The sequence below is a fragment of the Amphiura filiformis genome, chromosome 3, assembly GCF_039555335.1.
Source record: "Amphiura filiformis chromosome 3, Afil_fr2py, whole genome shotgun sequence".
In the NCBI taxonomy this organism is placed as follows: domain Eukaryota; kingdom Metazoa; phylum Echinodermata; class Ophiuroidea; order Amphilepidida; family Amphiuridae; genus Amphiura; species Amphiura filiformis.
The window spans coordinates 58,055,118-58,072,048 of record NC_092630.1 but is presented as its reverse complement, the minus strand read 5'-3'; the positions used below and the strand labels follow the sequence as shown (position 1 = coordinate 58,072,048).

General features: G+C 36.5%; 2 protein-coding genes across 3 annotated transcripts in view; both read left to right on the top strand.

Annotated features, from left to right (window-relative positions):
* The window catches only part of LOC140148818 (uncharacterized), a 34,696-nt gene extending 22,093 nt beyond the window's left edge, over positions 1–12,603 (top strand). For both annotated transcript variants that reach the window (XM_072170892.1, XM_072170891.1), the window contains 13 exons: positions 389–613; positions 787–885; positions 1,011–1,106; positions 1,240–1,335; positions 1,818–1,916; positions 2,686–2,811; positions 3,560–3,687; positions 4,174–4,396; positions 4,878–4,953; positions 5,243–5,316; positions 5,543–5,745; positions 5,951–5,992; positions 9,368–12,603. In XM_072170892.1, coding sequence (XP_072026993.1) covers positions 389–613; positions 787–885; positions 1,011–1,106; positions 1,240–1,335; positions 1,818–1,916; positions 2,686–2,811; positions 3,560–3,687; positions 4,174–4,396; positions 4,878–4,953; positions 5,243–5,316; positions 5,543–5,745; positions 5,951–5,992; positions 9,368–9,382 — 1,502 coding nt within the window. In that variant the 3' untranslated portion in view covers positions 9,383–12,603. The remainder of the gene's footprint in view (positions 1–388; positions 614–786; positions 886–1,010; positions 1,107–1,239; positions 1,336–1,817; positions 1,917–2,685; positions 2,812–3,559; positions 3,688–4,173; positions 4,397–4,877; positions 4,954–5,242; positions 5,317–5,542; positions 5,746–5,950; positions 5,993–9,367) is intronic.
* A 2,485-nt stretch (positions 12,604–15,088) lies between these two features.
* The window catches only part of LOC140148820 (potassium channel subfamily K member 18-like), a 61,044-nt gene continuing 59,201 nt past the window's right edge, over positions 15,089–16,931 (top strand). The window contains exon 1 of the mRNA XM_072170895.1: positions 15,089–15,630. Within this exon, the coding sequence (XP_072026996.1) occupies positions 15,207–15,630 (424 nt within the window). The 5' untranslated portion in view covers positions 15,089–15,206. The remainder of the gene's footprint in view (positions 15,631–16,931) is intronic.

Genomic DNA, 16,931 nt, shown 5'->3' with positions numbered 1-16,931 from the left:
CGTACATAACTTATTAACAATAATAAAATTATATGATTTGTAAGTATAATATATTTGCAAAACATTAAAGTTTTATTTTTCAATAATATATTGATTTAGATAATGAAAATCGATTCTTTGGCTGCTTCGACCAACAATGTATCGTGTACCCTTAACATAGACTCAACATTTTGTAAGGAATGCTTTCACGTCATAATGGTATCCATGGTTAGCATAAAGAAAACTAGTGAAGAAAAAACAATTAGTAAATAATAATTTGGTAATAATTAAATTATAATAATTGATTGCTAATTCATGATTATGATTAGAACGTGATAATCTTGTAGGAACGGTCTTTAATGTAATGTTTTCTATAATAGCAAAAGATTTGTCTCTCGATCATATACAGATTACATAACAATGGACGATACTGCTAAGGCACCAGAGGATTACATAAGTAACAGAGGAACTTTAACCTTTGAACCGGATATGATCAATGCCTACATAGAAGTATCGATCAGGAATGACGACTTGTATGAGGAACCGGAACAGTTCTCTGTCATACTGCAAAGCAGTAGTCCAGAAGATGTCGGTACTCGGAATTCAGCCGTAGTAAACATTGAAAACGAGGATGGTAAGCCTCAATATCTCTTGACTTGTATTTTTGTCTCGGTTTACCTGCACAAAGTTCAGGATGTTTTAACCACTATATAGACAACTTTTTTTTTATGGACAACGTCAATATTAGTGACTAATTTCAATATCTGATAAAATTTCTTAATCAATAGTCTATTTCGTTACATACAGAGTTGTGTTCTGTTCCCTGTGAGAACGATGGTGAATGTACCGATGTGGATACATGTACGTGTAGCTCTCCTGCATTCTATGGACGATATTGTGAAAAAGGTGAGTATATTGCATACATGGTGAAAAGAAAAGTAAGTAAGATATAGGTGTGTTCCTACTACACCTTATGTTACTAATAGAACGACAAAGTACTAAATTTTCGTATCCAATATACGCATTTACAGATAGTTGTTTACCGGCTTGTGAAAATGGCGGCAAATGTACGGCATTTAGCGTATGTGACTGTGCAGAAGGCTACCAAGGCAACAGATGTCAATTTCGTAAGTACATGTTAACTCAAATAAAAAGGAGTATCATTTCGCCAAGTATAGGGTATAGTGTTAGCAAGTTTATAGAATACAAACTTACGAATGTGTTTCATTCCATTTTATTTCGTTCATTTATTTCCAATAGCCATATGCATACCTTCATGCGAGAACGGCGGCACATGTGTTACACCTAACGTTTGTACCTGTCTACCCAACTACACCGGAAGCACGTGTACTCAAAGTAAGGGTTTTACATTTTCTTACTTAAATTAAAGGTGAAAAAGCTCGACTTGTATAGCACAAAACACGAAAACTATTAGACATTGTTAGAGGAGCGGTTTAAAATAGTATCCTAATTAGCTATATTACTTTGAACTAATAGTTGCCACTGACTCGTAAAGGGTGACGCTTTACGTGGTTTTGCAACAAGTGACTGGAAAACGTCGAGAAGAAGAATATACCCCAGAACAAAGCTGATAAGTTGTCCATGTTGTGCGGAATTCACAGCCCAGAACCGAATATCGCAGCGGAGAACGAAATATACATCGGCAACATAAAAGAAAGGCACGAAGAAACGGTCTGTTATACTAGGCAGTCCGGGCACGAAGGAAGGGCTGGAAATTGAAAACAGCTCCAATACATGTTTGGACGAATATAGTATGTAACACTTCTTACCACATTTATATTTTACATTTTACCATATCGGCATTTTTGTTTTTACAGCTGTGTGTTCACCACCGTGCTTGAATAGAGGAGTTTGTAACGAGTTTCACACGTGTACTTGTCCATTCATGTTCACTGGTGATCATTGTGAACTCCTTGGTCAGTATTAACTAAGAGGAATGTAAATTTATTTTTCTTTCTTATAATTATGAGCTTGATTTAAGATTCAACAACTCCTCCTATACCTTTGTACAGGAGCCAACCGTTGTTAATCCGTGATGAATCCACACTTTTACTGTAGCGTATACGCGAACGCGAGCGAGACTACGCGTTACGCGAGAGCGCGTAAAATTCGTCATGCCTGGAACCTTTGTGCGTATGCAAGCTTACAAGTTGAATTTAGTATTTTCAGATAGCGGCTCAATTTTGCCGTTTTATTCTGTAGCTTTATTGATGATATTAACAGAGAAATCATCGAAGTTTTTGTAAGGCTTAGTGACAATGATTAACTGACATTTCCCCGTGAAATAATCGTGAATTATATATACGATCTTTAGCTTCTTTTCGTTGTTGAAAGGATTCAATCATGTTTCACCGTTGTTCATCACCGTTTAACAACTCGCGTCCGGCGCGTCTGCGTGGTTTACTTCGCTCGGGCAGCTAAAGCTGCCCTCGCGAAGTAAACCACGCAGACATTGCGGCCACATCGTTGTTAAACGGTGATGAACAACGGTGAAACATGATTGAATCCCTAATTGACGTCGCTAATTATACATCGCTGTATATATGACAAAATGTATATATTGGTAATATGCGCCACTTGAAATCGTGATTTGTAAAGACAATTTTAAGAACTTGGTTAGGAGCAATTTATATTAAAGCCCATAATTTGTGTTAAATGAACCAATCTGCTTCTATTCACTTCTAGCGACCAATGATTGTCTCACACCGAACCTTTGCGGAAGCGAAGAATTCCAGTGCATAGAAACAATGGACAGTTACCGATGCAGGTGTGCCAATGGTTATTATACCGTAAATGACCAATGCTTATTGGGTATGTCAGTTTAATTTAGAAGTTCCACTTACTAGACTCTCATGAACTATATAGTACTTTTAACATGAACTTGATCTTGCAAGCAATCCATTTTAATTGCATTACATGAACTTGATCTTGTAAGCAATCCATTTTAATTGCATAATCATGATAACGGGTCTTTTTCTTCAAAGACTTTCACGTTAACTCATGCCTGTTATACTCATTGTTGCTTGGGGCTTTGAGGACATAGGTAGCAGAAAAATCACTATAGTAAAATACCAGTCCTATGTCACCGATTATATATTGTTCATTTCATTATGCAATTTGATAATGATGATAGTACACAATCAGATTTTTTAGCCAACAATATAATCTAATTCCTATCCAAGTACTATCAAATGTCTCTTGATGCATGCACCAACATGATATTAATCTTCACACTTTCATCATCGTTTTCATTATAGCTCAGAGTATAGACTAAATGTTGCTTTTCTGTTAGATTATCTTGTTTTACTTTATTTATTCTATAGAATGAAAAGTCTGATAAACGAGTGTTCCTTCATAGGGTTTGAGTTTTATTTCAACCGTTTAGAACTTACTATTTTCGGAACAATCTTTACTCTTTTCCTAATTTGCCGTAAGTCATTCAGATAGCCTTTCAATGTGTGTGTGTGTTTGAACATGGGGAACACTTATAGCAATAAATGTAACATGTTTGGTTTTATTTCGGCTCTTTTCATTTCTTTTGCACTGATTTCATCTTCAGCTTCTCGCATCATTGTAATAGAAATAACAGTTTTATCAATAAATCAAATGGCTTTGATGTATCATAGCCCTTTAATGTACCCTGGATCAAGAGAATACAAAATGTTGGAGGAAATCTTCGTAAAAACCGTGAGCACAACTTTCGTTTCACTTCCAAACATTCTGTCATTCTATCATAAATAGAGGAGAATTTTACGCATCACATGTGGGGTTTAGTTAAAAATATATATATTTTTGATACATTTTTTAAAAAGCTTAGACACTTACCTGCATACGTGTCGGGGTAAGTTCTTGTTAAACATAACATTTTAATCAACATTCATATATGCTTCTTTTGACCTAAAACGAATTCATGGTGAGATCAGGTTGCGTCTGTTCGAACCATTCCTTGATATAACAAGTGGCATGTGTTTACGAAAATAAAAATAATGTGACACATTGTGAGAAAAAAACTTCCATTCAATCCCATAAAAGACTACTCTTGTTACTATTAATACTAATATTATTACTTCAAGTTCTTGAATTATATATTTCGTCTGATGTGAGTATCGTTCAATTTGATGACAGTTATTGTACGGACTCTTTTTTTTCGGTTGACCTGCTTCTATCTCTCAGTTGTCTGATCTTCTTCGTTTTGCTGTTACTGGATTCCTTGAAGTCAAGATTAGAGCAATAACAATGGGGAGCATAAGGGTCGAGTTTGAAATACTCTTGAATCAACAAACTACAACGGGTTCGCAAGACGTGCTAGATGCCTTACAAAGGAGCACCACACCAAGAGGAATTTTGACGGGAACTAACATCAAAGTTGATCCATTTTTCACGACAATTATTGCAGGTTAGTCAGGTTCTAAAATACAGATTTGCTATAAGACTATCGATTCCACGAGCACCGATTATGATCTGTAATTCTTAGATAAAAACTCATTCATTCAATTTAATTTTTCAAATACAATTTATTGAATTTATACGTCTCTTCAACAGCCTATAAATCTTTGATGTACAAATACATATTAATTATAAAACTCAGTTGGATCATGGATGCTCAACTCGTACCGTATTGTCTTATGTTCTAAGCACTTAATGACCCTTTACAGAAATGTAAGATTGACCACGGAAAGTTACATAGCATTTGTCACCAATATCAGTGTAAATGAACAAATTATACTACAGTAAACAAACGCCTTGTATGAATTTTTGTCACCTCTCTCCCTCGCGCGCATGGTGTGCATTTGCTTGCTTCAAATTATTTTTGTTTATATTATATTGGATTTAAAAAAAATCTGTTTAAGCCTTTCGTGTTGCGTTGTTCTTAACAGAGCTTTGTCCAGCAGAATATTGCAATGACAATAAGGAATGCCGTCCTGATCCAGTTAATTCTGCCAGTATATGTTTGTAAGTGAACATTTCATTAACATGTTTAAAGTTGAAGCTCAATTTACACCAAATTGCAGATCTATTAAAATTTAAAAGTTTTAGGTTTGAGATGAAGAAGTTTCAGAGAAAGAATATTATTATTAAGCCCTGAAGCAAAGACAGAGTGCGTTGACGCGTCCAATTAAGACAAAATGTGAGAGATTCGATTCCTTGAAAGTACTTTTAAATTACATTTATAGCAAAAAAAAACACGTTATGACGTCCTCAAAAGGGCAAAGTAATCGTTATGTTTAATTTCTAACGAAAGGTGTGACGACGTTTTGTCAGATAAAGATTGTTCTCAGTCTATAAGTGAAGAAGACAAAGACAACAGTGGTGATGGTGAGTTCAATATGTATTTATTAATGCTTTGTATAATTATCTAGGGGTCTAAGTTATAATCAGACTCCTCTTTGATGTTATAAGAACAAATCGTCTTTCTTCAATACAGACAAAGGACAGATAAAAGAACACCTCAAAATACGTCTGACACAAGTTTTATAATAGAGCGATACCTAGTGATTTACCTTTGTTAAGATTTTTCGGCAAATTGTACACACCATTGCAGATATTTCAGTAGCAGGGATAGTTGGTCTTGGCATAGTTCTCATCGTTCTCCTAGTAGCGATTCCAGTCGGTATACTTTACTGTCATCGTGTGAGAAGGTCACGTCAATTGAATGCTCAAGCATTTAGTATGGCTTCAACATTTGTGTATCAACCGAACCAACAACCAAATATCTACTGGAATGCTGGGTCTTCACATGACTACGTAAGTTATGATAAACAGGAATACTGCCAAGCTAAGTCGAGATGCTACAAATATTAGATACCACATTTTCCAACGAAAACATGATTTAATTTCTTAATATTCATTTTTCAACTTAACATATTCGTTTATACTTTAGTACATTATTATTGGTTTATTCTCCAACGATTGTGTGTTATCAATAAGATTATGATATGCTTAATTACAGACCCCACAAAGAACGTCATATTGGTGGCGTACCTACCAATGGGTAAGTATTTACATTGTACATAAGGTGTTACTGAAATATAGGTACCCATACCGGAATATCCATGGAAATAAGTTTCAAGAATTCTGTGGAATTGCTCTATTTTCTACACAATATAAGTGAATTCGATGAAAAAGCAATTGGTAAAACCCATACTTTGTGTTTCATAGGTCTGTCACACTACACCGAATAGGTCTTCCGTACAAGAAACGGATGGCATTTTAGTAAATCCGTTGTTGTTCGTCAATGATCGTTTTATGTTCTTTTTATGTCCTGCTATCATCCGCCAAATGCGTTTCGTGTTAGGTGACGTTCGTTAAGTCCGTCGGCAAGTTTGTGCATGCACAAAACTTGAGCCGGGATTGTACCGAATACACATGTGCGGTATTTATCCGATGTGTGTTCGTATGGTGCTGCATATTGCCGGAGTTTGTTCGCTCTCCTTTCGTTCATGTTCGTTCTTTGTTCGTTGCACTCGGCCCGTGTTCGTTGCAAATACGTTCCTGTGAGGCCTTCACCACCGGATAGCATATTTTTGCATTCGGTGATGTACGTTGACCCAGACCGTCTTAGTGTCACACTACACCGGATCGGTCTTCCGTATAAGAAACGGATGGTATTTTAGCAAATCCGTTAGTGTTCGTCAATGTTCGTTTTATGTTCTTCATATGTCCTGTTATTATCCGCCAAATGCGTTTCGTGTTAGGTGATGTTTGTTTAGTCCGTCGACAATACGTTTCAAGTTTTGTGCATGCACAAACCTTAAAACGGAGTGTGCCGCATACACATGTTCGGAAGTTGTCCGATGTGTGTTCGTACTGTTCTGTATATATACCCTGGGTTTGTTCGTTATTCTTTCGTTTATATGCCGCAGGTGTTTGCAAGGTTTCGCAGGCACTTGTGCCGGATATAGGCCTATGGCGAACATGTGCATCGATCATGGGGGGGGGGGGGACTTTCTGAAGGGTGTGTGACGCAATATCATATTTCCCCAGTACTTTAGTGACTGACAAGTAGAAAAAAGGGGGAAAGGAGAGAAAAAAGAAAAAAGAAAGTGAGAAAAATTGAGAAGAGAAAAAGTTAAATTGCACGTAATTTAGTAGTAGGCCTATGCATGTCAGTAATATTGAGGGAGGGGCACTTTCTGAGGGGCACTTTAAAAGGGTAGAGGACGCAATATCAAATTCCTACCAGTTTTAGTGATTGAAAAGAAAGAAAAGAGAAGAGAAAACATGGAAAAGGTTAAATTGTATACGTTATTGAGTAGGCCCAGGATAGTAGTACTAGTAAGCCTAAGTATAGGCCTGTGATTATTATAGACAGTGCTTAAATGTGGTTCCTTGGCCCAAAAGCCTATGAAAATTACTGCCGGCCAGTCCATATGCAGGGCCCGTGATATTTTGTCACCAAAGTCAGTATTTAAGACTTTATTTTTCTATTCCTGACTTTAACATATCAATCCATGCATGCTTTACCTGAAATTACGAGTCTGAAGTCTTATATCTAAGTGTCAGTGGATCAGTGTAACATTTTAAATTTTGCAAATTCAAATCTGGCCTTCTTTGTTATTTGTTTAAGGCAATAATAGTGTAAAAATGATGCACCAAAAACAATTTTCCAAATTTTCCATTTTTAAAACTAAATTTATACACAATAGGCCTAGGCCTAATAATGTAAATAGGCCCTACAGTCCCCATGCAAATGGCTTCAATTGGACCTTCATTTTCAAAAATGGACAAGTCTTCCTTTTTGCTTCTGCTATGGACATCCACGTGTTATTTTTAAAACAATTGTTTATATTAGGCCTATACAATAATGGTGAAAACTTTTCAACTTTCTTCAATTAGGCTTTCGTTTCACCAAATTGCGGCTGTTTCAAACTAAAATAGTACCCAATAATAGTGCTAAAATTGATCCAAAAAATGACAAATGGCTTCAATTGGGCTTTCATTGTCCAAAGGTTTCTCACCTCTATTGCCCCCGGACGCTGGTTGCCCTGATATATCAGATTTGTAGCCCTTTTGTACTTATTAGCCAATATTTGACCATTTTCGTCAAAATTTCCCCCTTAAAAGTTGTCTTTCCCCACTTTGTTCACCCTCTGAAAAAGTGCTTGCTACGTCACTGCCTCTAAGGGGTCAAAAACCCTCTCCTCCCCCACTTTTCTGATAGGGTGGACGTCCCTGTTGGTGCCACATGCGACGGATTCGCCGGTCATTTGTCGGACGTATAAAACGTCTGCAGGATTATAAGCGGCCACAACGCATAGAGAGACGAACGGGAATTGGACCCCCAAATCCGGACATTTGTCGGACGTTGATCCCCAAATCCGGTCATTTGTCGGACGTTGAACGATCGAATATAAGACGCCTGCAGGATTATTAGCGGCCACAACGCATAGAGAGACGAACGGGAATCGGACCCAAAATCCCACCGAATCTTCTGCCGGACTGGTGATTTTTCCATATAAGACGCGTGCAGAATTATTAGCGGCCACAACGCATAGAGAAACGAACGGGAATCGGACCCCCAAATCCGGTCATTTGTCGGACGTTGAACGATCGGATATAAGACGCCTGCAGGATTATTAGCGGCCACAACGCATAGAGAGACGAACGGGAATCGGACCCAAAATCCCACCGAATCTTCTGCCGGACTGGTGATTTTTCCATATAAGACGCGTGCAGGATTATTAGCGGCCACAACGCATAGAGAAACGAACGGGAGTCGGACCCAAAATCCCACCGAATCTTCTGCCGGACTGGTGATTTTTCCACCGAATAAAATATTTTTGTATTCGGTGATGTACGTTGACCCAGTCCGTCGTAGTGTGACAGACCTATCAGTTTCAATTTGGATATTTATCCTTACAAGTAGGCAAACGACGCAATCTAGCTCCAGTACCTATGTTTCAGACACACCATGTATGTATACATTTTGTGTACGATACACGAAACTACCAAGAACGACAATTCATTGTTATTCATTGTTAAGCCTAAACTTTAAAAAGACTGCGGTTAAGACACTGTTTTCGAACTTTTCGACATTCAATACAAATATTATTGAATTTATATTTAACAAATGTTATTCTTCACTTCTTCAGCACAGCATAAAACAAGCCGTCTTTGTTAATTAATATCTTCATTTTAAATGATATCCAATACATTGGTCCAATATACTAGAAAAAAAAGCAACAACAAGATTATATTTGGCTCATGGTTATTTTAGTCTGCCCGAATTTTTTTTATCTGCTAAGCACGTAACCTAACCAAACTGATGAAGGTTAAATCGATAGTGTAAAATAAAAGACAATAATCTAATTATTACTACTTTGTTATTATGCTTTATATCTGCACTGATATTTTTGTTGTTTTACAGGGCAACGACTTATGAGATTGTGTCACTCTACACTTATTCAAACGGTCTTCCTTGGGTCTTCGACCTCAAACAGAAATTCATAACTATATCATTTTTCACACTGATGTGGCAGTGGCCACAGCATCAAATAGCTAGCGTTCGCTCAAAGCGCTGGTGTACGCGCAAACGCGCTCAAAGACGCCACATAGAAGCGAGAGCGAAACAGCTATTTCAACGCGTTGACGTCACTGCCAGATCAGGGTGAAACATGCTTAAATGTAGGGCTTAAGATATTACAAAATGCAATGTAAATAGAAATTTAATAATTATCAAATAATCATCATAATAATTATCAAACGACAACCGCTCTCTTAGTATCACTACTTAGTTTAATAACGGTTTTATTTTCATCACGGTTTTAGGAAGCTTAAATTCCCTTATGTAGAATACACACAACTATTTTGTTTTACGTGAGTTTTCGACACGACGACTCTCTGTCTTTTTCAAACTGATGGAAACTGGTTATTGATCTTGGTTGTCACATGACGAGCTGGCGCTGTCATGTGTCATGTGACAGAACAGGTTCGTAAACCAGTGGTGGCCTTTGTCCTTGTTGAGAGTGCTGGGGTGACGTCTGATGTCAATGGCCTCCCTTACACCTCGGTTAAACCAGTTGGAGTCCTCATCCAGCCCCTTCACATCCTTCGCTTGTTAAAGACATAATGTGTGATTTGCTTCACAGCGACGCCCTCAAGTTTACAAGGATTTCTACTTTTTGCATAATTATAATGCCCAGTAGTGTACTAAAATACCACGTAAAATACTAAGCCTGAAGTGCTTTAATAACAGTACAATTGAACTCGACCCGGTTTTATTCAGAGTTCATCGATCGACTGCTTGCTAACATCTCCCGTGGATGTCAGCTTATGTGTTTATTATGTTAAAATATTTAAAATCGTTATATTCGGTAGAGGTTATTTTATGTATATAACGTAATATAGAAACGTAAATGTGATAAATATGTATGTGTACAAGCTCACTTACTCTCTCCCCCTCTCTCTCCCCCTCTCTCTCTAACTCTCCCTTCAACTCGCTCATTTCTCCACTCTCCCTTTCTCTTAATTTAACTTGTATATTTTTTGTATAGAAAGGGTAGAGAGCGGAAAGTGTTAAATAATCCGTTTTAGATTTAGACAACATATAGCTGTTAATGAGGCTAGCAATGCTTATGTACTTCCGGGGCACAGGAATTTGACAGAATTGCAGATGTTAATTAAGGTACGTTGTTTTTTATTAGGTTAAACAGATATATTTGTAATTTAACATGTGTTTACAAGGCTAACCCAACGTCATGTGTCATTACCTGAACAAATGAACTTGAAAGTAATTGTATAATCTATTTGATATTTTTGTCTTGATATTAAATGAAAGAAAATCATTAGCTATATTATTATGTCCAGTAATTGTATTTACAAGGCATTGTACTTACATATGAGAAGGTAGATCTAGTATAATAGTGTATCTTGTATATTAGCTAACAAGGTTCAGGGTTCATTAAATTTTACAGTCATGGACAAGAGTTTGGAATATATTTATTGTTTTGCATAGCCCTGTTTTTAAGTGCATTTTTTTTACCACCAATGACCTTTCAGCCATGCAAAATGGATTACGGGTGTCTGGCAAGGTCTAAGGTACCATTCCATATCACACAATAGGCCTACATAATGTAGGACAATGGCTTATTATGCCTGACTAATGAACCACGGGGCATCCTTTTCGCAGTAATTTTAGCGATATGATTCATAAAGAAGTTACATTGACTTTTGCATTACCGTGTGAAGAAACCAGCTTTACTTTGTTGCATTTGTCTGTTGTATACGATATTTCTGATCATGGGGTGCGAGTTGGGCGCAGATTTATACGCCCCCACGTCATTGACTTACGTAATGCGGCAACAAACAGAAGGATATTAGTTCCGCTTTTTTTTTGTGTGGGGGCTACCCTTGTTAAAACATGATTTTTTCGTCTTGGATTTGGTTATGTATGGATAACACAAGATGTGGGCTGTGTGGAAATTTGTATGTGTACAATTTCAAGACGATTGTGTGATATTGCGTCCCAAGAATGGTTTGCTGATGTGTGTAATACTCTCAAGTTAAGAACATATAGAAATTTTAAAACATTGTTTACACCAGAAAAATATTTGCTTGAAATTTGTGATTATCGTTATCGTAAGTCTCTTTCTAGACTTAGATGTTCAAATCACATGTTGAAGGTCGAAATGGGTAGAAGGGAAAATATTGTTTATTACGATCGTATTTGCTCACTTTGTAACACCGCAAGCATTGAAAATGAGTATCATTTTATTATGTCATGTCCGTTTTTTGTAGATATAAGATCTGAAATGTTACCATCATGGTCTATAAATGCACCAAATGAAGCCAAATTTATTTCACTAATGAGGACCGAAAATGCTCATGATTTACAATGTTTATCTAAATATGTTTTTTATGCAATGAAAATTAGAGATTCGATCTAATTAAATTATGTTATTGATGTTTTGTTTGTATTATGTACTAAATATTAGTGGGCCTGTGGCCTTGAATTACATGATAATAAATGAACTGAACTGAACTGAAACAGTTACGCTTTAGGAATTACATCAGGTGTAGTTTCTAAAATTTTGAAGGGACGTAGAGAGGCCAGTACTACATACACCTAGACCAAGATCAGGTCGGCCCCGAAAGACAACCGTCAGGGAAGACCGATCTATCCTGAGACTTTGTCGCAATGGCCGCACGAAGCCTGCATCTCGCATACGAATGGCCGAGGTCCATAAACGCGCCTATTACTAGGAAACCAGGAACAATAGACTGGTTAGTTCAGTTTTTTACGACCAATAAGAAAGCCGATACTTCTGCAAAGACATCGGCATGCGAGCTTGCTTTGGTCACAGAGACTTCAGTGAACCTTCAGTGAGACTTCACCACCTGAATCACCCTGCCGAAACTTAGACACGCCCTCATTGCTTGCTGGCGAGATATTCCAGAAGGAACCTTGGCAAACCTGGTCGAGGGAATGTCACGTCGCGTACATGACCTTGAGCTGGCAAGGGGTGGACACACCAAATATTGAGTTGTGTTTTCTCAAGCAAGAGACTTATCTGAATATATCACAGTGATAGTTTAGTTTTTGTTTACACAATGTTTACACAATAAAGTTTGCTAGTGTCTTTAATCTCATTTTGTGATACAAAGAGACCGCCAAAAAGTGTTGCGATTGTGTGATCCTTATATTAATAACTTTGTGTGTTTGATTATTAAAGTATCGCTATATTTCCAACGCCACTGCACTATCGCTGTTACACACACATTATACCCCACGATGTTAGTTGAGCCTGTGAGCGGCATCAAACGAGCCCAATCTTAAGTTTACACACCTTCAACCGAGGACACACTTCCAACCATGGACGTCCATGGTTCCTAAAGTGGTGCAGTATGATCAAAATAACGTAAAAAGGCTATACATAGTAAAGTTATAATGCATATCAAACATGATTCGACCTTTGCAGTACTTAAACCTGGTTAACAGGAATCTACTCCAGCAAAACCAATCGATAAAGTCTAGTCTATCCTCCATATTGAATGGTGGACTGCATGCACTTATGCCCAAATATGGCACTTGCCAATCAATAATCACCCACTTGAAGTCCCTTGACTCGCTGCACTGACCAAAGTTATGAACAGATATGGGAGCTTTTTTTGCTGTTATCTGTCATTTACATATCAGGGAAGTACGAACATTTGCAGGTGCCCCACATACTCAGTTTTTAGCCTACATGTAATGTATACATCAAGTTATTCTTGATTGACAGCAAGTACAAAAAATATTCGTCAAGTGGTTTAGCTTTAATGCCCTTCGGAAGAGAGCGGTCTACAAGTGAGTGATAGTCACTAAAAGTTGCATTCGATTTACACAGGGAATTTTGCAGGTCATGCCGTGCCCTATTTACTAAAACACCAAAGTGCAAATATTTCCAAATATCTAAATTAGCTAAAAATTTAGGAAATGTTACAAAACTATATGTCATAGAATTTCAGAGAGTACAAAAAATATTAGTCGGTTATTTTTCACACAGTGACGTTAACTAGGAAATGCCCTATACCTCTATGTCCTATACCTCTAATATACACGGAAAATGACATCGTAATAAAAGCCGGTAAATTTCGAGGAACTGTAAATCTTTTACGCCCTAACCATGCAAAGCACACTCCGCTATCAGTGGTTATCATTTTACAAACTCAGTTAACTCGTTTCAAACCATTTGCACTTCTAGCTACAACTGGTTAATGGGACCATTGATATTGTTAAATTGATTCTATATGAAAACGAATAAGAATAAACGGCAGAATAATTAAGTTGACAATGACGCGCATGTGGTTATCATGACTAATTAAAATTAACCTTACGCTGCATTGGGCTATTCCAATTGAAATCCACACTACTCCTGTGGAAGATTTTGGAAATATTTTCCACAGGGGGAGTATGTTTTTCAAATGTAATTTGTTATAGATAATCATTTTGAAACCCCTAATCCCCCTGTATTATGGCTTTACCTATATCTTCCACAAATGGAAGTTACCCAATTGTCTATTCTGTTAAAAATTTATACTCCCTTCCTTTGTGGCAGACTTTAGCAAAATCTTCCACAGGGGTAGTGTGGACTTTAAATGGAATAGCCCATTCAACGGAAGGTGTAGCTATTATATACTCGAGGCCAAAATCGCTTTACCAAAAGCACAGGCCTAAAAAAGTAATTATATGAACCTTTACATATTGTTACCTTTATCATAACCCGCCAACTAATCCTACACAATAGTGTCAGGGTGAAATTGTAGATTTAATATGAAATTACTATGATGTTTTTAATACTTGGAATATAATATTGCTACGGCTGCGGTTGAAGACTGGATATTACCACATCTGTAATCCATTGACCTTGAGTAAAGCTAGCAAAAGCTGTATTTTCACTTCGATAAACAATTTGTTCACATTTGCGCATTTGCATTACCATATTTTGGAAGTGTTCATTCATCATGTTCATCGGAGTACCAACATGCCAAGTATTCACCGCAGTTGGTCTTTAGATAGCTCTTGGGAAATATTGGCGACATCTGTATGGTATTTGTGTAATCAAGGTAAATGAGACGTATTTCCGCATGTAAAGTGCATTATGATATGCTGTATATGGTAATAAACGATGTATATGAGAAGGCTACAATAATTATTTCTATCGTCTATTTTGGTTTTATATTGAATTGTGTGCATTACTCTTACTACCAGTACACTGAAAATTGATGATAACAATTCTGGTATCAATAGCACACTGAATGATAAATGGTAACCTGTCAAGCAGTGTTATTTTTATGCTGTACACATTATGAAACTATATCTACAGTATGGTAATATTATAGTACCCATGATACTAAACATAATGAATTGGATATTATGACAACAAAATGCACCGATGATGAGGAAAACATGGAACTGATAACAAATGATGCTGATAATGTGAATGTAATTCCTGGCACTACTGTTATCGAACTGGCTGCTGGTGGTATATGTAAATGGTGGTGAGCAATTCTACCAATCATATATTGGACGCTTATTGTTGTATTAATACGACGCCTTTGGTATCGCAGTGTTTTGGTAGAAAAGAAGTAATAAAAAGTAATAAAACGACAAAAGTTGATTCTTCCTACCACCTGCTTCATATTGTACCTACTACCATTTTCAGTGGACATTCACTACATTAATAATTTAATTAATTTAATGGAATAAGAAACCTGTATACGGCATCATGATGATGGTAAGCAGTATTCACGCCAGGAAGCTCGATATACACCGGAATTTATCTACAAATTCAATGAGAAGAGAGAAACTACAAATTTTTATCGTCGAATTAACTGTAGTAATTGCACTCATAATCTACACTTTCATCGGAGCTGCCGTGTTTATGGCTTTAGAAGGTCCGAATGAAAGAGAAGAATACAGCAATCTTTTAATTTACAGAGAACAATTTGTCGAAGAAATGGAAAATCTGACTCAAATTGTGATTAATGATGAGAGTGTGAATATTACAGAATATATTAAGAATGCAACGGATCGATTTGAAGAACTATTTTCACATGTTGCATGTAAGCATCATATAGATAGAACAGGAAAACCTCAATGGACTTTCTTCAGTTCTTTGTTCTTCTCTGGCACAGTCATAAGTATGATAGGTGAGTATTTATAATAAAAAGAGATTCTTAGCAATATTGGTTTTATTTATAATGACAAATTTAATAAGATATGTATCATTTTTTGAACCGGTGGGTTTAAAGAAAAAAACTTTTTCGTACTTTTATGTACCTCTAATTCTCTATCGACATCTACATCCATCTATAATTAGCCCAGCAAACACAAAACATTTTCGACATCATTCGTACAAGATTAGAAAAGGGTGCAAGAAAACGTTTGAATGTCGGGTTATACAAAGGGTATAAAACGGAATAAATCATTCAATATTTGTTTCCTATAACTCATAATTTATAAATTCTTTTTCTTCCACTTAAATTTATAAATCACCAGAAAAAACAAAATAAATGAAAGGAAATGACTATTTAAACCTAACAAGTAAAATGTCAGTAGTTCTGGAATAATGTTTAAAAGAGTGAAATGAAAATCATGGATTTGACTGTAGAAACCAATGATGGGCCTAACCCTGACCCCCTCATTTTTGATGGCCGGTCTCGCCCCCGGGTAAGGTGCTGGAGTAAAAAATTATCACTATGAGCGCATAGAATGGATCGACGATTTGCTTAAGTCGTTTGGGCATAAACACGCGCGTTTTTTATGACGGATACAAAAATCTTCGTAGTTCTAGGGTTAGTAATAAAATGAATGATGGTAATGGTGATAACAATGATGATGATTGCTGCTGCTGTAGATGATGATGATAATAATTAAATGATTATGATAAAACTTATTGAATATTCATTCCCATGTTTACCGATTCATTCATAATGGAATCTTATAACACAACAACATTGGAGTCATCAGGTGTATTTTACATCATATTATTGACGCTTATTTAGAAATGACAACATATGGAGTGCATTTATTGTATATATTGGATTTCTGTCTGCATGAAATGACAATTATATGGCGAAGATATTTTTGCGTAGTTTGCGAACGTAAATCCCGTCTGTAGGTTGTGGTTTTCAATCAATTTATAATTAAATCAAAAACTAAATGCGTAGAAGCTAATTGGACTTCACGGAACTATTATGAAAAAAAAAATCCATAAATACTAAATAGTATGGGTTTACAGTATTTCAATAATATCCTTATTCAAAATAATACTGGTAGTAAATATATTTCTTGACCAAATATGAAAACGAATTCTTTCATAGGTAACCCCGGCAATATTCTTTCATAAAAAATATTGTTCAAACTCCCATACTAAAATTGCTGTATTGTTGTTGTGGAGCGATGGCAACAGAATTGTACGACAGCGAGGACTCGACAGAATAGGCTAAAG